Source organism: Cyprinus carpio, chromosome A12 (assembly GCF_018340385.1).
Source record: "Cyprinus carpio isolate SPL01 chromosome A12, ASM1834038v1, whole genome shotgun sequence".
In the NCBI taxonomy this organism is placed as follows: Eukaryota; Metazoa; Chordata; class Actinopteri; order Cypriniformes; family Cyprinidae; genus Cyprinus; species Cyprinus carpio.
In genome coordinates this window covers 12,340,659-12,364,264 of record NC_056583.1, presented here as the reverse complement: position 1 = coordinate 12,364,264, position 23,606 = coordinate 12,340,659, and the positions used below count along the sequence as shown (strand labels likewise).

Here is a 23,606-nt window from a genome sequence, read left to right as displayed (position 1 = left end):
CATCAGATTGTCCTACCAGGGGTTACTGCACATGTGCACATCAATATTACATCCTTTTTCTCATACTGAACAACAATATTTAATGTATCTGCATTACTGTAAGGGTAGGTTTAAGGTTTGGGGTAGGTGTAGACTTTAATAAAACACAATCTAATAGGTAGAAAAAAAGATTTATTGTTGGTTTCCTGTAGCTGTATCCCTTCTTGCTACAACCTTGAATATATCACATAATTACTGTATTTGCATTACGTTAAGGCTAAGTTAAGGGTTGTGGTAGGTGTAGATGTTAATAAACCATAATTTTACAAGTAGCATTTTTCGTTGGCGAATTGTACTACCCACTGTTTTAATGGGAGGTAGCAAAATCTGACAGGGTAGGACAAATCGATAGAACGCCAGTTCGGTCATTTGTGGTACAATGGCACCATCTCGTGGGTAACGAAGCAACATGTGGGGCTGTAAAGAGATGTTCTCTCTTATTAACGAATTCATGTGATTTGTTTGATTTTTATCTTTTTTTGTGTGTGTTGGGCAACACTGAGACCGAAGCCTTTATTGAATTTGTGAGAGAAGTGAGAAGGGAGCTGTGTGGTGACACTGCTTGTGCACTTTTTACAAAATTTAAAACCCTTGTCCTCCTTTTCCTTATCATTGCAGCGCTGCTGTATTAGCACAACAGCAGGCCCGAAGAGAGCCTGGCCAGGGTTGACCAGCGATTCTCTTTCAGGGAGACCGGAAAGATTAACAAAATCTATGAGAGTAAAAAAAAACATGCACGGACAAATTCAAATTAAACCCTGCAGTTCGTGATGATACATTGATGAGTGAAGACACAAAACAATTGGTCTCTGCAAGAAACTGAACAGTATTTATATTGTTTTTTTACCTCTGATTCACGCAATGTCCGAACTGTTAGAACTCTTGTGAACGCGCGTTCACAGCAGCAGGCGCTTGAGGCATCTTCTTCATCTTCTTCTTGGCATTACCGCCACCTATCTCTCAAGTCATAGATTTTGTTACCATTGCCATGCACTATATGACTGACATACTCCAACGATTGGAGTTAAAAATCGTCATTTGTGTTCTACTGAAGAAACAAAGTAACCTACATCTTGGATGCCCTGGGGGTAAACAGATAAACATCAAATTTAAATTTTTGTGTGAACTATCCCTTTAAGGGGTGGCCCCGTACCTGACATTGAGGACGCGCTCAATAGCCGCTTTTCCACTGTTGGGCCAGTGCGAGCCAGGGCTTAAAACGGGCCGGGCGGGGCTAATAGCCTCGGACCTGTAGCACCAGGCCAAAATAGCGCTACGTTTCCACAATCGGGCCAGAAGCTCCGCTGCGCTTCACTAAAACCCGCCCTTTACACACCTCTCGGGAACAATGTCATGCAAACCCATCATTTCACCAACAAAGAGAAGTTATCAGAAAACTAATAAGAAATAATTCACTGGAACTAGCGCGATCACAAAATGAACACGATAACAGTGGCCATTTGTTTGCATGCTTTGTTAAATATTTAAATACAAAAGCATCAGTGTTTTACTATAATAAGTGATACATTAATCGTAATGAATTAATTTATCAGGATTTAAAAATTAGTCAACACAGAAGTAAAGCGTTATGAACAGCCTGCTTATTAAGTCAAGTCTGTTTCTGTTTATTTGGAGTCACAGTAGCCTATATACATCACATTTAGAAAGAATGATCAACTTTATATTTTTATAAAAGCTCCTGAACAAAAAACATTATTATATTTTAATGGCATAGGCTACGCGGAGCTAAACTCTCGAGACGAGACTTATGACAGATAAAATATGTTAATAAATAAATACACAATTGTGATGGAGAATAAGAAGCTGACGTCTGATTTCTTCAAGCAGTCTTATTTACCATGTTTACTATGGTAACGTTAATACCTAGCATGCAGTCTTTTGCATCGCTTATAAATATTTCTGCCTCGTATGGTGATTATAATCCACATCGGATCAAGTTATTTCAAACACTCGCTGCTGATTGAAAGTGAGTTTTGAGCTCAACTTATTTTAAAAAGTGTTTAATGCTGGTGTTATAGCTGTAGCTTTATGAAATGATCCGCGGCGCTGACGCTCTTCAGGCGCGGAGAAACTCCGCCTTTGTTCATAACCACTCCTCTAGCCCCAGCTGGCCCGCTTTGGCCCAAGGTTTTCGTCAGGCCAAAAAAAACGGGCCATTGGCCCTGAGGAAGCCCCGACGGGGCACGATCAAGCATCAGAAGTGACAGTGGAAACGCGACTGGCCCTGGCACGCACTAGCACGCCCGCTTTTGGCCCGACAGTGGAATCGCGGCTAGTGTCTGTCAAGCCAGACTTGCTGCTATTAGATGCTTCTGCGGAGGTCAGGCGCGGATGCCCTTCCCATAGGTGGATCTCGAACACGAGATAATGAAAGAGAACAGGGGTATCAAACAATAATATAAAATAATGAATAAAACATTTTGAAAATTAAATAATGTGTATTCGCTACAATATTTTATTTTTAATTTAAAGCGGAACCAATTGCTCATTTATATGCAGTGATGTTACACCACGGGACACCTAACACACATGCATGGATCAAGCAGCAGCGCCAAAAATCTCATGGCTCTGCAAGCCATGATGCTTTGGGCCACCTGGGAGCTATTAAAATCATGGTCAAGCTCTGTTCTCTCACCCTGGCCAGAGTCGGTGCTATGAGGCAAAGGGGAGGAAGTGTGTAGAGCAGCATGTCTGGACACAAATGGGCCAGTGTGTCCACAATGAGGGGGCATCCTCATCCCGTAGTGAGAAGAACATAGGACACTGGGCGTTTCCCCTTGACAGCAAGTCTGCGACACTCTTAAGAATGCCCGGGACATGGGTCAACCGTAACAACAGAAAATGCAGCCTGCTCCATATTAATAGCCTGTGAGCTAGAGCATGAAGTTTAGAAGGGCGCATGCCCCCTTTGCAGTAGTAATGCTACCACTGTAGTATTGTCATAGCGCACCAGCACATGATGCCCCTTGGAAAGAGGCGCACACATCCTAATTGTATTCAGTTCCTGACCCAGAAAAATAACCTTCTTGGCACGAGTGAAATTGCTTTTGCCCACATTCACTCTGAAGCTGCACACGAGCAGTGTTTTGCATCACTTTCGCTCTCGAATCAGCTATAAAAGATAAATATAAAAGAAAAGAAAATATATAAAAGAAAATATAAAAGATCAAGATGGTGCCGATGATGGCATGCTCCGTGGCGTGCTCCGCAGTTGTTTTTGCGTTTTTGTTAGTTTGCCCTGTCTTAAGTTATATCCCTACAATCAGTTTCACCAGAGACAAATTGCTGGACATTCGGCACTACAATATTATTGTGTTGAATGTTCAGCTGAAGTCGATGAACAGCATTCTAACAAAGGAGTCTTTATTTTCTAGGTGGGTAAAAGCCAGGTGGAGGGTGGAGGAAATTGCATCATCTGTAGAGCAGTTTGGACGGTATACAAACTGGAGCGGATCGAGTGTGTTAGGGAGGCTGGTTTTGATGTTGTGCATGACTAACCTCTCAAATCTCTTTATCATGTTTGGAATCAGCACTTTTGGACGGTAGTTGTTTAGACAGGACACAGGTCATTTCTTTGGTACCGGTATGATTGTTGTGGATTTGAGACATGTGGGGACGACTGCCTGGCTCAGCGAGGTGTTGAAGATATCTCTTAGGAAATCTGTCAGCTGTGCAGGACAGTCTCTCAGTACACGGCCAGGTATGTTGTCAGGACCCGCAGCCTTGCGTGGGTTAATCCTAGATAGGGTCTAGTCTAGTCTAGAGTGTATCTGGGAGGGATGTGTCATTATCACACTGAATGCAGTCCTGTACTGTTGAGGTAGCATCATCGGGCCAAATTGTGATGAGTTTTTGAACCAGTTTTGGGGGCAGCTGAACCCCCAGTTGCTCCCCGGGTGCTGGATATAGCTGCCCACTGCTCCGGGTGTGTGTTCACAGTGTGTTCACTTCTCACTGCTGTGTGTGTGCACTTGGATGGGTTAAATGCAGAGCACCAATTACGAGTATGGGTTGCCATACTTGGCAAATGTCACGACTTTCACTTTCACTTTCACAGGCCTGTGGCGGGGGCTTGTAGTCAGTGATGGTCTGAATGGCTTGCCACAGGCTCCGTGTCTCTGCTGTCTGTGAAGTGATTGTTGATTTTTTGAGCATATGACCGTTTTGCATTTTTGATGCCACGTGACTGATTGGCTCTTGCTGTTTTGAGGGATGCTTTTTTCTTCTGATCTGAATGCTTCATCTCTGGTCTTTAGCAGCCCACGTATCTCTGCTGCCATCCACGGCTTCTGGTTTGCACGTGTGATGATGGTCTTGGTGACTGTCACATCATCAATGCACTTTTTAATATAAGCACTCACAGTTTCAGTGTATTCCTGCAGGTCTTTGTGGTTGTTGTAGGTGGCTGCCTCTTTAAACATGTTCCAGTCTGAATGCAGTCCTGTAGTGTTGAGGTAGCATCATCTGGCCAAATTGTGATGAGTTTTTGAACCGGTTTGGTGAGTTTTAGAAGTGGTCTGTATGCTGGAATTAGCATAACATAGATGTGATCAGAGTACCCTAGGTGGGGGCGGGGTACAGCCTTGTACGCATTCTTTTCTGTGTAAACAAAGTCCAGTGTGTTTTTTTCCCTTTGTTGCAAAGTTCACATGTTGGTAGAACTTTGGCAAAACTGTCTGTAAGTTTGGGTGGTTGAAGTCACTAGCTATTATGAAAAAGCCTTCTGGGTTATTTATCTGTTGTTCGCTGATGGCGCTGTACAGCTCGCAAAGTGCGTCCTTAGCGTTTGCACATAGGGGGAATGTAAACTGCGACAATAACAATGGCCTTGAACTCCCGCGGAAGATAGAAGGTCAACAGTTCACAAACATAAACTCCACCAGCGATGAACAGTGTTTTGTCACTACCACAGCATTGTTACACCACTCTTTGTTGACATACACACAAGCCACCCCCACGAGTCTTACCAGACAGTGCTTTATCTCTGTCCGCTCGGTAGCAGGTTAACCCGTGCAGCTGGATAGCGGAGTCCAGGATATTGTTGTTTAGCCATGTTTCAGTGAAAACAAACACACAACAATCCCTAGTCACATGCAATGTAGACCGACTGAGTTAAGACCAATTAAGTCCAGTTTTTTTTCCAGAGAGCGAACATTTGAGAGCATGAATGATGGAATCGCTGGTCTAGTGGGGTTAGTGCTTCTGTCCCCTCTCACACCGACGTAGCGTCAGTAAGCGAGGGCGGGTAGTGTCAGTAAGCGAAGGGCGCAGTCTCGTTATTTTTCTCACGAAAAACAACTTTTGCCAACAATGAAAAAGTAGCCCAATTATGTTTTTTGGGGACCGATGCTGATACCGATATTACGGAGTAAAAAAAGACAGATACTGATATATCAGCCGATATTCTTTATGTGTAGGCTATATTATAGTACAGTATAGTCAAAAATTTTGACACACTTCCCATTTGGGTGTCCAAACTTTTGACTGGTACTGTATATAGAATACAGTATGTAGCCTACATAAACAATATATATACATGAACAATATCTTATCATTTTGCAATGATAACTCAAATGTGGTGATCAAACACATAATTATGTGACAAACATAGGCCTTTGTAGTGGAGGCAGGGTTTTTAACAATTTAACAATAAACTTTATTATTCAAAATGAGTCTGACATCAATGCACTTAACAGTAAACTTCACTTCTCTTATTATGAATAACTTAAACAACACAAAAACTACACTGTGTATATCCTTATAACCTTACTGTTGTCACATTTCCCTGGTTAAATAAACATTACATAAAAAGGCTAAAAATACTGGTAAAAAAAAATTGTATAGCCTGAATGCAATGTAAGTTGCTTTGGATAAAAGCGTCTGCTAAATGCATAAATGTAAATGTAAATGTAAAAACAGTTATATTTTGTATTTTTACACTAAGTAATATTCTGTTTATCAAAACAAATAAATCTAATCAAGTAAGTGTTTTTCTGTATTTTTACATTTCTTCCAAAATAATAATAAAAGACAGTAATAAAACAAAGAATATATTTTACAGTTACTTTATAAAAACTAGTGACTTTTACACTTTTTGTCACATTTTTTTATTTATTTTTGTAATATCGATAACTTTCTCATCCAGTTTTTTTTTCTTTAAAAAGACTCTGCCTCCCTTGTCTTGACTGATGGCAGAAGCCATTCAAAAAACAAACTTCATAAATTTATTTATCTTAAAATATGATCCTTGTGGCTTTGAGGTTATGTAAATTTTGGCAGGTCATTTTACATTCATTTCATGCATGCAAATTAATAAAGTGATGAATGGAAATTGGGCAATTCAAATAAGTATAGAATTTAAATAAAAACGGGCAAATGTGGGATCACCAAGAAATAAAATGTATTTTTTATTACAATTTGTATAACTACGGTTTTACTACAAATAGCATGCTGAAAATATGGTGAGTATAGCAAAATGTTTTAACTGTAATAACCTTTTTTATTTGTTGCAATACCATGTGTACTTTTCATACGTTTTGTTGCAAACAATTCTTACTGTTATTTTATAATGAAAAACAGTAGTAATATATTTATAATATTTATAGAAAGCATTCAATATTAGAAAAGATCAGAATCAGAATCAGAAAGATCTTTATTGCCAAGTATGCTTGCGCATACAAGGAATTTGTTTTAGTGACAAGCTTCCCGTACACAGAGACAACAACAACACACAGAGAAAAAAGAAACAAAAATTGCAAATAAATAAATTGGATGAACAGTTGTGCTATAGATGATAATGGAATAGAATAGAGTAAGATGCAGAGATGTACTTGGATTGAGGGGTAACAAATAAATATAAGGATATTGCACATTTTTATTGCATAAAATCATGTACCTTATGTCATGTACTGTAAATGCTACAAGTTTGAGGCATTAATTGTAACATTAGTATATACACCAAATATTTTAACCATACTTTGACAGCAGGAAAACATTTATGAGAGACACCAGGACTGCCGCTGACTGGTGTGGTAACAGAAATTAAAATTAATTTTCTTTTTTAATTTTTTTAGAAAAAATTTATGATGCATACTACATACCAACAAGCAGATGAGCACCAAATTAAATCCCTACACAAAGCTGCATGGGCAGAAAGTTCTCCAGCAGAACTGTTTACTTTTGTATTTGTGAAAAAAAGATTATGAGGTGTTCTGGACAGAAATGGTAGATAAAGCAAAGTACAAAATCTTCGCCAGATTTGAGGAAGAATGAGTCATCCTTCAAGATCATAAATAAAAAAATCAATCAATGATAAAAAGTACATATAAAATCAATAAAACTTAAGGGTTTCAATTAAAATGGTCTCATGATTATTTTAATATATATATTATAGTTCCTATAAAAAGTACCCCTTCATTTTTTTCGTTTTATGTTGCAGCCTAATGTTAAACTGCTTTGAATTACTTTTTTCCCCACATTAATCTACACTCCATACACCATAATGACAAAGCAAAAACAGAACTGTCACAACTTCATAAATGTATTAAAAATAATAAAACTGAAATAAGTACATTGCATAAGTATTCATACCTTTAACTCAGTACTTAGCTGAAGCACCTTTACAGGCTCAAGTATTTTTGGGTATGATACGATAAGCTTTGCGCATCAGAATTTGGCAATTATCTGCCATTCTTCTCCTCAACTCTTCACCTCTCAAGCTCTGTCATGTTGGATGGGGGCAGACCCACATTTTCAGGTTTCTCCAGAAATGTTTGATTGGCTTCAAGCCCAGGCTCTGGCTGGGCCACTCAAGGACATTCACAGAGTTGTCTATAAGCCACTCTTGCTGTGTTCTTAGGGTTACTGTCCTGTTAGAAGGTGAACCTTCTGTCAAGTCAGAGGTTTTGAATGCTCTGGACTGGGTTTTCATTAAGGCTATCTCAATATTTTGGTGCATTAAGCTTTTCTTCTACTCTGACGAGTTCCTCAGTCCCTGCCGCTGAAAAACAGCCCCACAGCGTGAGGCTGCTACAAGCACACTTTACTTCTGGGATGCTACCATGCAAATGATAAGCAGAGCTGGTTTCTTTCAAACATGATGCTTAGAATTGAGGTTCATCAGAGTCTGAGGGACCTTTAGGTGCTTTTTTGCAAATTCCAAGAGTTTGGCCATAGTGCCATAAAGACCAGAACAGTGGAGTGTTGCAGTGATGCTTGTCCTTCTGTAGGTTTCTCCTATCTCCACATATGATCATGGAGCTCAACAAGAGTGACCATCAGGTTCTTGGTCACCACTCTAACCAAAGCCCTTCTCCATCAGTTGCTCAGTTTGGCCAGGAGGCCAGCTCTATGAAGAGTCCTGGTTGTTTCAAACTTTTTCCATTAAGGGCAACAGAGACTACTTGCTTCTGTGACCCTTCAGTGAAGCAGAATTTCTTTCTGAACTCTTCTCCAGATGTGTGGCTTGACGCAAACCTGTTTCTGAGCTCTACAGGCAGTTTGTTTTACCTCTGATATGCTTTTTCAACTGTTAAACCTTTTAATAGGATGTGTGTGCCTTCCCAAATCATACACATTCAATTGAATTTGCCGCAGGTTAACTTCACTCGAAGTGTTGTAACATCTACAATCAATATGAATGTTCCTGAGCTAAATTTCAACTGTCCCAGCTAAGGGTATGATTACTTATACAGTGGAATCATTTAAGTTTTTTTTTTAAATAAATTTGCCAGTTTTCAACCAGTTTTTTGCTTTGCCATTATGGAGTGTACATTGATGTGGAAAAAAAGGTATACAAAGGTAAATATACATACATACACGGCGCCGACCCCCACATTACTGGCATCAGTGTCCACAAGGAAAGGTTGGTTGGGATCAGGGTAGGCCAGGAGAGGAGCGTCTTTGAGAGCGTCTTTTAGCTGGCGGAAGGCTGCTGCACAGTCCTCAGACCACCCGAATCGCCGACCCTTGTTTGTCACTGATGTAAGGGGCTAGCGATGGTGGCAAAGTCTCTGACGTTCCTCCTATAATATCAGGCCAGGCCCAGAAAGCTCCGCAGCTCAGTGATGTTGGTTGGTGTGGTACAGTCCCTTACTGTGGCCACCTTTGTTGGGTCGGTGGCCACCCCGCTCTCGATAACCACGTGCCCCAGGAACTGCGTCTGGCGGGTGAGCAGGTTACACTTGGCCGGGTTCAACCGCAACCCGGCGCTACGGATGGCTGTCAGGACCTCCCGTAAGTTGTGGACAGCCTGATCAAAGTCTCTGGCATGGACCAACAGATCGTCCAAATAGACCACACAGTGGGTACAGGGAACGTCTTTAAGGACCTGCTCCATCAGCCTCTCAAAGGTTGCTGGGGCATTACACAGCCCAAAGGGCATCACCTTAAACTGCCACAGTCCTTGCCCTATGGTAAATGCAGTTTTGGGTCGGGCCTCTGATGCCAGCTCCACTTGCCAATACCAGCTGCGCAAATCCAAAGAGCTAAACCAACAGGATCCAGCTACATAATCCAATGCGTCTTTGCGAGTGACCGCATTTAGCCGCCGAAAGTCCACGCAGGGGATCCACCCCCCCCCAGTTTTCTGCTGCACCATGACCATAGGTGCAGCCCAGGGACTGTCTGAGGGCCCTATAATGCCGTTAACTGCCATATCTCAGATCATTTCTTCAGCAGCCTGGCACTTGGCGATAGGCAGTCCGTGGGGGCGCCAGCGGATGGGAGCAGCGGGGCCAGTGTCAGTGTGATGCTGCCCCAAAACTGTCGTGGCACAGTCCTCCTCTCGGGCTGCAAAAATGTCCACAAAGTCTTTCAACAGGCATTGCAGCTGCTCCTGCTGCAGCACGCTCAGATGCTCACTGCTTCGCTGCCCCAACTCCTCAACAGCAGCAACAGACTCAGGTGACGGGGGGGGGGGGGGGTGAATGGAGCATGCTGTGGTAACAGCTGGGATGCGCTGGTCTGAGCTGCAATACTCCCCTGGGGCTCCTCCTGAGTCTCTGCAGTTCTTGTGTGGCGGCTGGGGGCCGAAGCCAGTGAGCACTGGTGTCTAGGTGGTGGCTGCAGGGCGATGGCCTCTCCATGATGGCTCTGACCCGACCGGAGTGGTACAGTCTCATTACCGAGGTAGAGGGCGGGCCCCGGCACGTCGACACGTGCTCCCCAGTGGGCCAACAAGTCCAAGCCAACAATGCACTTATCTCTGATGTCGGCGAGCCAGAACTCATGGCTTGTCTGGCTCATCCCCACCACCACAGACAACAGCTTCTTCCCAGGCATTACTGTCCTTTCACCCGTGATGGTGAGGAATTCGGTATTGGTGGGGGTCCAGTCCTCTGGAAGAGGACCGGCCGTCCTTGGCAACAGTCCTTTTCGTAGCAAGCAAATGGTGGACCCCGTCTCCACCAGGGTGCTGCAGGGCTGCCCGTCAATAACACAGTCCAGGTACAATCCTCTGGCAAGCCTGCAGTGCCCCACAGTAGGGCAGTCATTGTGGAGGGGTCACTGGTTGAGCCCGGCTGACCTCCTCCTGCTCAGGCTGGACCCCGTCTACCTCTCGTTCTGCTGCTCTCGTCAGCTGGCACTGGAGCGGAGATCGACCTGTCACCGGCCCAGCCTGCAGAACCTCCTCAGCTCGCTCAGCCTCTCTCAGTGCCTCACTCAAATTTCAGGGTGACAACAGGCGGACATGCTGGCATTGCCGCTCAGGTGTAAGGCCTCGCAGGAAAGCGTGGAGGCTCAGCTCTTCCCTCGCTGTGGCCAGGAAGGTAGGGTAGCCCTTCCGGGAGTAGACACGTATGTCATCGTCAAATGCGCACACACTCTCTCCTTCCCGTCGATGTCGGTTAGTAAGCTCCTCCCTGCTCTGCTCTGCTCTGCGGAGGTTCTCTGCCCGAAGCGGCAGTTGTGGGCGGCGGTGAGGGCCTGGAGATCATGCTGCTCTTGGGGGGACAGATCGATGAGGACCTGAAGCGCAGGGCCCTCCAAGGCGAGGGCCAAGTGAGTCGCGGTCTCCTCGCGGCTCCATCCATCGTGGAGAGCGGCCAGATCGACCTGGGCCAGGTAGGGCTCCAGGGGCATCAACCCGCTGTATCGTGGCAGCTTAGCGGGCGATCGTGTAAGGAGGCCCAGCTGGCCATTGATTTGGAGTGTCAGTGTGATGGCCGGAGGTTCGTTCTGCCCATGCCCAGGAGAGCGGTACACGTTCCGGGGAATGCTGGCACCATCAGGCCGTTGCGGAACCCTGCTTCTCCGCGTCGTCTCATTCGTCAGGCGCTCTAGCATGATGCTGTTCTCTCTGAGGGCACGCTCTAATTCGCTTATACTTTGCTCCATAACAGCGTCTTCAGAACGGTCTAAATCCCACTTCTGACACCACTGTAACAACTGGCAGTTGTTCTAAAGAGTGTGGGCTGACCCGAGCTAAGCTAAGCTGCTTTGCTGTTGCTAAACTAATGGCTAGCAGGGTGCTAGCACCTAAACATCATGTTTACTTTGGCTAGCTGTTAAAAGCAAGCACTCGCTTTACACAAAATAAGCCAGCAGGAGGCAGTACTATCTGCTTTTACTTTTTATTCTGAACACAGAATTAGAACTACACAGGCAAGGCCATATCACAAGTCACTCCCCTACACATCTCTCTCCATGACGGTGACAGTCACCCTTTTTTTCATAACAGGGCAGTAAATTAACCAAATCAACCCAAACTAACTTGAACATATACACACATAACATTGCTAACGCAAAAACCCAACCATCTCGCTTAAATAACACATAAATCAACTCTAAACAAATACCCATAATGCACCTGGCTGCTAGCGCTGACTGCCGGGTCATTACACAATAGATTAATCTTTTCTCAAGCAACAAAAGTTAATCAGCGACTAGAACAGTCGAGTGATTTCTCTTTTTCGTTTCCGTGATTTCCATCAATGACAGACTTCAGCAAGTTTCACTTTAAAAGCAACGCTGTCTCTTTAAAATCTGAGATCAGGTTTTCTCCCAGCTCTTTACGATTATTTTGGACTTTATAACTCATTTAAGGCCGTGTTTAAAAAATCACTCGCCAAAACTGTGTATTTTGACATAATTGTGTGTTTTTGTCATTTGAAGTGCTACTGGCATGCTTGTCTGAAGCGGCTAGCCAGCATATATGTTCAGCCGAACGCGCAGACTTTCAAATTATACTGCATTTGATAATCACCTTCGTCCAGTCTGCGCTATTTCTGCGTTATGACCATTAACACTGTCTTTATACTCGTTTTAAACTAGAGTTGTGGATATCTCATGACTCCCTCTCACAAGCTCTTGTCAACACCGCCATCTATTGATGTTGTGTTCTCAGGTAGATTGTAGTTGCCAGGTTTTCACAAGAAAACCTGCCCAACGCTACTCAAAACAAGCCCAAAACTAGCCCAATCACATTTCGAGGGGGTCCCCAATTAAAAATCAAATTTTTTGGCGCAGTTCCCCTGCTTAAATTTGCATTCCAGGGGATAAATATCATGTTATTGGAGTTGCTTCAACCCGCGGACATGAAAAACAAACCTTGGCAACGTTGTTAAAGTAGACTTGGCAATGTTGTGTCTCTTCCTTTTCTTTTCCGGCTGGCCCAGGCCAGTGATGCCACCTTGTGGACAAACTAACTTAATTAGTGCAAACACAATTCAAGGCATATATGCGATCTGCATGTACTCTTTTCACGGGCCGGATGAAGATGATTGGCGGACCACATTCTGGCAAAATTGAATAGCCCTGATGTAGAATATGGTCACGCATAATAAGGCATTAGTATGTGCTTTATGATTACTAATATTCAGCTAATATAGTAATTTGCAAGCAACTAGTTACTAACTAAAGTGTTACATTAAATAAATGTTTGTGTGTGTGCGCACTTGTGTGCGTATATTAGGGGTTGCACAGACTAATCGACTAGTCGACTTCAATACTCTGCCATGACGCTTTAAGCTTGACGTCGACTAGTCGCTGGTCCTATAGAGGGCACAACAGGATAATAAATCTTTGAAGGACTTCCACATTTACACTCTGTTTCCAAACAGTTAAAATGACAAATAAATGGATACTTCGAAAGCTCCACAAAACATGTGTGATTATATTACTGGATGCTCAAAATTGAACAGTAGAATGCCCATTCTAAACAGCTTATTGTACAGGTAAATTAATCGCTGTTCTAATCTAATGCGCTGCTGCACTGTAATGCACACACATAGGCTACAGACAGTAGCTCGTACTTCACTCGCAGATGGCGCATGCACAGAATCATTCAGCACGGAAATATAGTCAATGCTGTTCTGCGATTTCTTAATAAAATAGCTTAGAAACTGAAAAGTTTAAGCATATATTTCTTAATAACTAAATCCCACAGCATCACTACTACTAGAGAGAGGCTGCCATGTAGAATTAATTCACACATGCAATCGCTCTCACTAATGCATTCATATAAATGTAATCTTTACTGTGCTACTTTATCTATAACTGATTTAGAACGAGCAGAAATCTGTGAAAAATAAAACGACCCAAAAGTAAAAGAACTGATAAAAATGAACTGTTATAAGACCAATAGCCATGTGGGCAGCGCTGTGTCATATACCATAGCTGTACACAAGGGGTTTGTCACAGCTCCAGACTTATTTGTTCATTAATGACGTCATCAGCAACTAGTCGACTTCGACTCGACTTTCATCACATAAAAGTCGACTTTAAAAAAAGTCGTTCAACCCCTAGCGTATATACAGTATTGGCTAGCGGCAGCTGCAGGGCCATGCACAAACATTTTGAAGGGCAGTGGCCCAAAACAAAAAAAGGGTCACAAGGAGGGTGGGTTCTTGTTAATATGAATTATCCAGTAGATGTTTTGATTAGAGTGGACTCTCCCTCACTCTCTGAGCCTGCTTCTACCTTCATCTTCAATGGAAGTAGGGGAGAGTGGGGTAAGTTGAGCCAGTGGGTAAGTTGACCCACCCCCTGCATCTTGGCAACTGTACACTTTTAGTGTCATGTGACCATGTATTTTGGAACCACGCATCATTTCTGCCAGACTGTGAAAAAGAGAAACACACTGGGAGAATGGAAGGCACCATGGCCATAGCCAGGGTTTGAAGATAAGTGTGGTCTGGGTGGGAATTGTGCTTTAATAACCCCACTCATTTTATACACTAAACAAATTAAAAGAGATAGATATGTAGATGTTTATGAAAGATGTTTTCTCTGTTTTGGAGGAATGAGCATTGTTAAATGATATCACATTGCACCATTACTTTAGATTAGGGGTATATAATTTTATCAGTTATTTTTATTTAATTTTTTATAATTCGGCAATACATAGGCCTATTACTGTTATAGTTTTCATTAATAACCATTGCTATATAGATAATAACTTTGTCTAGTATTCTTATGAATGTTGTTGTTGGCACGACTTTGTGAAAATTTAATTACAATATGAAATAGCATAGACGTAACATACTTGTTCTACAGATCTCTGGACCAGTGTTATATGCTACTCTTTTTATAGCGTTGATAATGTTTGTGACAGATAATATCATGATGTGTTTTTTTTGCGTTTGCCTTACCGTATGTGGTATCCTGTTAGCAATAACATGTCTGTGGGGTCTTTTGATTACTATCAGTTTAAGTTCTGGCAGTGTTGCAAGATATTGCAATGACAACAAGTAAAAATAAATAAATAAAAATATCTTTCCACCTGTAGTCACTAATGGCTAACAAACTCTCTGTTTAGTCTGTTTTTAGGAAGGCTAACTCTTTGGTGTTCAACTTATTATTTCAGAGATGCAAACAATTAAATATTGAAATTTAAACTTCATTTGGTTGGTTTTATGTTGTTAAAGTTAACTTTAAGAAAGCAAAATATAACTGTCTGTAAAAGGAAATTATTAAATTAGTTTTTAAATGATAATTTATTTAACATGGGTTTGAATCAGATTCAGTCAGATGGTCATTTTACACCCAAATGGTGCATCTTACCCACTGACTCGACTCGGGTCAACTTACACCAAACACGGGGCAAACTGAGCCATGGGAACACTTTTTTATAAGAAGCCATATTTTTAGAACCCTTTGTCATAGATACATTCTGATCATTTAAAATGATAGGAATACTTTCATTTGGATAGGATAAATACTTTCATTGTACTTCTGCGTCATTTTCCCTTATCTTGAGGACCACATAAGTAAAAAGTGGCTAATCTTACCCCACTCTCCCCTATAAGTATTAGACATTTAATTTAATATTTTACAGCATAAATCTATATTATATACTAATTAAACGACTAATTTAGAACATTTATACATTTTTTTTATTTTATTTTTTTTACTATTTATAGGCCTACTGTTAATTTGGTTTTAATAAAATATGACGTGTTATAGTTTACTAGTATCAAGACAAGTAATTATAATGGGAAATATACTTAATTACAAGAATTAAAGTGTGACAAACTGCTAAATATTCTATATGATGATTTACCTGCTGGCTTGCTGGAGCTTTGTATTCATGTTTGCAATGTTGAACTGCCTTTAGCAGCCTCCCTTCGCTCTTTCTCTCTCTGTCTTCTTTTTTGTGAAGGGTTTTTTTTGTCTATAAAGTGTGCCAACAACTTTTGTACAAGTTATTAGCACTTTTAGAAGGCTGAGCCATTACCGACAAAAACAAAAACAAACAAACTACCAACTAATTACTAATTCAGTGGATCAACCACTGACTAATGTAGATCGTTATGCATCTACCTTGTAATGCAACGACCTTCGGGGACTGTGGTCTCCACTCTCCACAGAGGCACACAGATTGTAAGTGATGCTGCGAAGCGGCGGGAAAACACGGAGCGGATTAGCGGAATCAGTGGATCTTTAGCGGAGCGGTAACAGACAACTTTAAGCTGGGGTGATGGAGGGACTGGTGAGAAGGCACCTCAGCCAGTGAGGGGAAATGGGCAGTGGCTCTAGCCACCAGGCCACCCCCCTGTGCATGGCCCTGGGCAGCTGGGCACTCCTTATGTGTGTTCTTTATGGGAAAATGCTTATGCAGTTTATAGGGGTCATATTCTGATCGCATCTGCTTGCTGGTATATAATATGCATCATCAAATCTTTTATTTAAAAATAAAACAGTGTAGTTTACAGCAGAAACAGTGACAAACGATCGTGACTCCTGGCACAAACTCTTGGCAGGTGATACATAAAAATGTATAATAATAATAATAATAATACAATTGTGGGAGCTTTGCATCATCATTTAAAAAAAACACCACTGCATACCACTGAGAACAGTGTAGTTTTTACCGAGCAAACAGCAGAAATTGTGAGAAAGACCATGGCAGCTGCCACGAACTCTGGGGATGCCACCGGAAGGGGCGCTGCGACCTGCCCCTGCCAGAGAGAGCGCCAGCCCCTGCAGCTCAAACGAAGAACGAAAACTAATTTCATTTTAAGTATATCGGGGCCTTTAGAGCAGAACCATCCATCGTTCATTTATATACAGTGCCCTCCATAAGTATTCAAACATTAAAGACAAAATTGCTTTCTCTACTGTGGAGTCAAGACATTTGCAAATATGATTAAAAGATGAATATGCGACAAAAATGTCACATTTTATTATTAAGTCTTTTGACACATACATGTTTTACCAAATAAAAAGGACAGCACTTTTAGAGTTCATCCCACTATTTGATGTGAGCATAAGTATTGGAACAGTTGAATTTAAGGCAGATGTAAAAGATTAAAAGCTAATATTTAGTTGCAGATCCCTTGCATGCAATCAGAGCAGTGAGTCTGCAGCCCATAGACATCACCAGACTCTTGGTCTTATACTTTGAAATGCTTTTCCCCAGCCTTTAATGCAGCCAATTCCAACTGTTGCTTGTTTGGGGGTGTTTCTGTCTTTAGTCTCTTCTTCAGCTGGTGAAATTCATGTTCAATCAGATTTACATCTGGAGATTGATAAGACTTTACATTTCTTTGCCCTGATAAAGTCCTTGACTGATCTGGCAGGGTTGTTTTGGGTCATTGTCCTGATCCAATATGAAGTGCTTTCTAATGAGTTTGGTGGCATTTTCTTGAATATTGGTAGCCAATATGATTTTGTACACTTCCAAATTCATTCTGCTACTGCCATCATACATTAAGTCATCATTAAATTTAAGAGGTCCTTATTTAGAGACAGCCATGCATGCCCATGCCATGACACCACCTCCACCAAGCTTTACAGATGAGGTTGTATGTTTAGGATCATTTGCAGTTCCCTTTTTTTCTCCACACTTTTGCTTTCCAATCACTTAGATAAAGGTTAATCTTTGTCTCATCGGTCCATCAACTCTACTCTACAACAAAACTCTACTGACTCACATTTGTGAAGAATCTTGCCTTTCTATTTTTGGTGCTGATCAGAGGTTTGTAGCTTCTGTAATTCTGTGTCAAATTCTCCTGCGGACTGTAGATTGACAGAGCATCACCCCAGCTTTCTGGAGGTTGTTGGTGATTTTACAAACATGTATTTTAGGGTTCATTTTCACAGCTTTTATGATTTGTCTGTCATCAACTACTGTTGTTTTTTTCAGCCGATCAGGTCATCGTTGGTTGCTAATTTCGCCGGTAGTTTCCAAACTCTTGATTTCTCCATGCCCTTTGTTTTTCCTTTAGTTCTAATTGACTTCCTCTTTTCTTTTAGCATCCAAATTGCTTGCTTTTCTTTCAGAGTCGGCTTCCTCATCTTCATCCTGGTTTGTGTGTCATCATCGAATGCAAGACTTAGAATGCAGAAGCAATGGATATAACTGATAAGACACATTCCCTGCTTTTAATATCTGAAGAATTAATCCAACAGGACACAGCTGAACACTTAGAAAGACCTGTGAGGCAACTGTTCCAATACTTATGCTCACATCAGATAGGAAGATGAAACTCTAAAAGTGCTGATCTTCTTCATGGTAAAACATCTTTGTGTTGAATCACCCAATAATAAAATGTGACATTCTGTAGTTTTGTCTCATATTCATCTTTTAATCATATTTACAAATTACTTGACTCCACAGCAAACAGAACAATTTTGTCTTTACTGTTCCAATGCTTATGGAGGACACTGTATATGGCTCCCTGCAATACAACTATGATTCTTCAATCGCGCTATCTAGTGGTTTGTTATTGATACAACGCTAAAGCGGGTACTGCAAGTCATGATGAGGTAAATAAAAATGTCAAATTAATATTTTGCATTCAATTATTTACTTATCAGGCAAGTGGCCACATGATAAAAATTACAAAGTGTAGTCTTTATCACCCTGCAGAGGTTTCTTTTGCAAAATAATCTGCTGACTGTACACTATTCCTCAGCCTCGCCATGCCCCCCAGTTTGGGAACCACTGATCTAAAGTGATGTAAAAGTCGCATGAATTCCGATATGACTGTTCACACTGCAGTCGCTTTGCAAAACATCTGGGGTCTCATTTATAAAACTATGCGTAGGATCTTTACTAAAAGTTTACGTGCGCCCAAAAGCCAAAAATGGCGTACGCCAAAAAATATTCCGATTTATAAAACCGTGCGTACGCACACCTGTAAGCAATGTTCCCTTTATAAATCACAGATCACCCGCAGATGTGCGTACGTGAACCAGCCTCATATCCCGCCCTGTACACGCCCATTTTTAACCATAAATAGTCAATGCAAAATCACCTCATGATTGCTGATCAGCATGTAAATGAGAGTGGAATCCCATATATACCTGGAAAACTGGCATGCGACCCGCCAATTAATTAATCCAAGAAAGTGAAAACGTGCATTTCTGTTAGCCTAATTTTAATAATGGCGACAGGTGAGAAAAGAGGAAAAAAAAAACGTAATTTCTCAGATACTGAGATTGAAACACTTGTAGGGGAGGTGGAGGCTCGGAAAACTGTGTTATTTGGTGGCCACAGCAGTGGGGTCACTAATAAAAAGAAGCAGTGCGAGTGGCAAAGTATTGCTTCTGCCGTCAATTGTGTCAGTGGGACAGAACGGACAGTTGCAGAATTAAAGAAAAAATGGTCCGACCTGAAGGTATACAAATTTTTTTTTTTTACCAACATATTACATTTGTGTTTTATTAGGCTATATACCTATATAAATAGCAATATTGATTTTCAAAAAGTTTTATTTACATGTGCTTACAGTATGCAAAATATGTGAAATAAAGATTCTCATTCATTCAAGGTGGAGGCAAAGAGAAAACTGTCCTCCCACCGCCAGAGCGTGGCTGCAACTGGTGGGGGCCCATGTACAGCTGATCTCACATCAGTGGACAGCAAAATCGCGGCTATAATTGGGGAGGTCAGCGTGTGTGGTATTGTGTCGGAAAAGGAGGGAGACACTGACGTGACTGAAACCACAGAGGAGCAAGGTTAAACCGATTTTTAATCATTAACGCTGTACATTTGAGTGTGTGGGGTGATAAATGGATAAATGTTGCCAATTGTTTGTCCTCCAGTCCTTCCGGAGTCTGAAGCTGTAAATGAACAGGAGGTTCAGGGTGAGGGGTTCTCAGATGCAGATGCACAGCGTCCGGCTCAAAGCAGTGCCCCTTCTGCGTCTGGCACGTCCAAAAGTGGTCGGGTACTCACTGACGCAGTCCTGCAGTTACAGCGAGAGACAATAAACGCTGTCAACGGGGTTGCAGATGAGCTACGGCAGATGAGAGAAGTGATGCAAGAAATTGCACAATCATTAAAAGATGCAGTTAAAACATGAACCTTGAGTTTTGTCTTTCTTTACAAACGCCGCATGACATCCTCACGGATTCTTGCACCTCGTTGATATCCCTCTTGTCGGCCAGGGGGCTGTGGCTCGGGGTCGTAATGCTGGGGTAGAGGGAGATCAGGAGGGAGAGGAATACCGTTTCTCAGTGCTATATTGTGCAAAACACCACACGCCCCTGACAATCTTGCACACTTTTGCTGGATGGTATAAAAGTCTGCCACCCGAGGCATCCAGAGCACGCCATCTGCATTTCAGGATGCCGATGGCACGCTCCACAACTGCGCGGGCACGAGAGTGGACCTCGTTATAATGAGTTTCCTCTGCGCTCTGCGGGTTTAAAAATGGGGTGAGGAGCCAGCGTCTCAGGGGGTAGCCACTGTCGCCTGCAGGTTATAATTATATTAAAAACAATTGTTACGGTTTCTACTTTTTAATATTGTTAAACTCACCAAGAAGCCAGCCATCACGTACTGCGCCTGCATTTAGTCTGTTCCCTACACTGCTATGTGTCAAGATAAAGGAATCATGTGTTGAACCAGGCCAGCGTGCCACAATGTTTGTGAGGGTCATGTTGGAGTCACATATGATTTGCACATTAATAGAATGCACATGCTTTCTATTAACATAAGCAAATTCATTTTCAGATGGTGCCCTTATAGCAACATGAGTGCAGTCAATTGCGCCGATTACATTTGGGAAACCAGACATTGCTGCAAATTGCGTTTTAATTTCGGCCTGTTCTCGCACAGTGTAGGGGAACCTGATGTATCGACTAACCATATTAAGTATACCATTTAAAACGACAGATATTATGGCACTCAGGGACGGCTGTGATATACCAGACCTATAGGGTGAGATGATAGATTCCAATAGAATTATTTCATATACAAAAAGGTCTTAGAGACAAATTTGAGGATTACTTATAGTTTTTTTATATTATTAATTTACCTGTCTGCCAATTCCCGCTGGAAACAGCCGGTTGCCAAGAACCCCAGAGTGGTGAGGACTTGTATTTGGACTGGGATGGCATGGTTCCGGCGTGTTGCCCTCTCTAATACTGGACCCAATTCAGCACATAGATCCAAGAGCACAGCTCTAGGGAATCTAAATCGGCTTATTAGCCAGTCATCATCATGGGCCAGGAAATCATCATGGTCCCTGAAAACTCGTTCTCTCCTTATTCTGCCATTAGCGTAATCCTCCAACAGTGCCAGGAGTGCCATCATGAAGCATTACATACCCGGGTCACCGGAGAATTTATATGTTTCTAGCAAATAGACTGATCGTTAACACCTTGACAAAATCACTTAATTAATTTGTGGGCGAAAAATTTAAGACGAAAATGTTATAGTGAACACATGCTTCTTGACGGTTTTGTAATGAACACCGTAATAGTTAGGACCGATGATGAGTAGCGATTGTGCTTCATGACTGTATTTGCAGACTTTGACATTTTATGATATAGGCTATGTACATTAAGGAAAATATTTCCTTTTTACACTGTGTTCTGCAGTTCTCTAATAAAAGGGTATTTCATGCTATTCTGTAGGCTATCACATGTATCGCGCCATGTCCTCCTGTGCTCCCGTTGTGGACAATGTGACTGTAAGGCAGCGCTGATTATTATTTTATTTTACTTTTAATACATTTTGAATTACGTTTGGATTTTACTAGATGTATATAGCCTAAAACAATCGGCACAAATAACACTGTTGGATTTAATCTTCATGATAATGTGGATATAACGTATGAAATGGAGTGAAAATTAAATGTCATTCATTCTTATAATCGTTCTTCTCACATTTATTTTCTACAATCTAACTTCAGTTCACGACCTCACCATCGGTGTCGCCAATTCCCTTTGTCTCCAGAATGTGCGTACGCACGGCTCAAAGTTTGCTTAAAGGTGCGCACATTCTCCCGTCAAGTTTGTTTTTTAATAGATCACAACCTTTGCGTGGGAACTGGCGTACGTACGTTTCCAGCCCCGTTTTTAGACAACTAACCCTTTACAAAACAGCACCATGCACCGTATCGCCTGGGAACAATTTTCCCCAGTCTTAGTCTGAACACCCTCTGCCAGTGTGTGTGCTAGTGATGGGAGAAATCAACCTTTTCGAAGTTTTGAATGCATTAGACCAATTGCTTTGCAAAATGATTCACTGTTTCAAAGTGCTCAAAACACCACACGCTGGTGATGCCTGCTAGTCAAAACTTGTGTATATGCAACAGAAACTCATGCCAAAGTATGCAAAAAACAAACAAAAAAAATCATTTACAAACCCAATGCAAATGCTTTCTTGAAAGTATAATATATTAAATTCAATTAAAATAATAAAATAGCATTAAAAATGAAGTGTCTGTATAATATGTGTTTTTAAAATAATTATTATTAATTTGCAAGACTTGTTTTGTTTGTTTTATGGAGAGCTTGTCTAAACAAGCCAGTAAGAGACTATTAACTAATACTCAATTTTAATTAAACAATTGTCTGGTTAAGAATATCTACAAATTGATAAAACTGATTAAAGATCAGGTAAAAACCATAGACACTGGTTCAATGGTTTGCCACTGGGGGGGCGATCTCAATGAACTTGCATGATTCACGGGGTCACAGAGATCATCGCCCTCCAACGGAAAACCACTGACATTTCGAAACAGTTATGGGACAGGCATAACTGCTACTGGGTTGATGTATCCTTTTTTTATCCAGGTTTTTGAAGCTTCACGAAGCCATGTTTCAAAAGTGGCCAGCACTAGTGTGTGCTGGAGTGAAAACCAGTGTTAAAAGCTTTGAGCTTAGTGTGGACCTGTTTGCTAGCATTTGTGTGTCAACTATAAAGGCCATATCGAACTGCTTAACATTTTGGTGTAACTATAGTTATTTGTAGTGTTTTAACTTGCCTTTATTTGTTTGTCTGTGTGTAAATTAAAAGATATTACGATATTGGCATTGGAACTGCCTTAAAGCAGATAATTATTTTGGAAAGTAGGGGGAGAATGCCTTCTTTTATTTGCAAATGAACTTTTCTCCTATTTTTGGTCAACAAGGAAGTTAGGGAAGTTTATGTTGCTGATTTTCATCTTTGTTTTTGTGAAGGGCAAGTATCTCCTTAGTTTGTGTTTGGTTTGTTATTTTAGGCATGATTCTCTCATGAAAACTGATTCCCTAACAGAATGTTAGTATTAAAGGGTTAGTTCACCCAAAAATTTAAATTAGCCCATAAATTACTCACCCTCAAGGCATTCTATGTGTATATGACTTTCTTCTTCCAGACGAATCCAGTTATATTAAAAATTGTCTTTGATCTTCCAAGCTGTTTAATGACACTCAGCAGATGTTGCAGTGCATCAGTCCAAAAGAAGTGAAATAAAAAGCGGCCATTATAGAAAGTGCCTCCTGTACCAAATCGATGCGTTTTTGTAAGAAAAATATCCATATTCAAAACGTAATAATCACTTTAATGTAGCTTGCGCCAACATTTGTACACGGATGCAGTTCCGGGCTGATGACTTATGAGGTCAGCGTTGCGCATGTGCCAGTGAGTCTTGTGCAAACCAACGTATGTTTACATGATCAAAAGAAGCAAAGTTGCCTTACTTTAGCAAAGGAAAACCAGTCTGCACTTGGCTTATATCGAAATCCTCTGACATTCTTCTTTACAAATCCCCTTTTTGTACTTCTTATTTTATAAATATCTTATTTTTTTGTTTTATTTTGATCTCTCCCCTGCGCTTCCATGTACATCACATCTTAGCGGCACATGCACAATGCCGACGTCTTAC

The 23,606-nt window shown here is 41.4% G+C and overlaps 1 protein-coding gene and 1 long non-coding RNA gene across 2 annotated transcripts; one reads left to right on the top strand and one right to left on the bottom strand.

Moving 5' to 3' along the window:
* The first annotated feature begins 18,760 nt into the window (after window positions 1–18,760).
* LOC109111595 (myb-related transcription factor, partner of profilin-like) lies at window positions 18,761–19,812 on the top strand. The gene is made up of 3 exons (XM_019124555.2): window positions 18,761–19,124; window positions 19,278–19,464; window positions 19,552–19,812. Exons 1-3 carry the CDS (start codon window positions 18,891–18,893, stop codon window positions 19,809–19,811), a joined length of 681 nt encoding a protein of 226 aa, XP_018980100.2. The 5' UTR covers window positions 18,761–18,890; the 3' UTR covers window position 19,812.
* LOC109052147 lies at window positions 19,461–19,989 on the bottom strand. The gene is made up of 2 exons (XR_006161345.1): window positions 19,814–19,989; window positions 19,461–19,694 (listed from the first exon to the last, which is right to left on the bottom strand). It is a non-coding gene; the product is annotated as an uncharacterized LOC109052147 (long non-coding RNA).
* Between the last annotated feature and the right edge of the window lie 3,617 nt (window positions 19,990–23,606).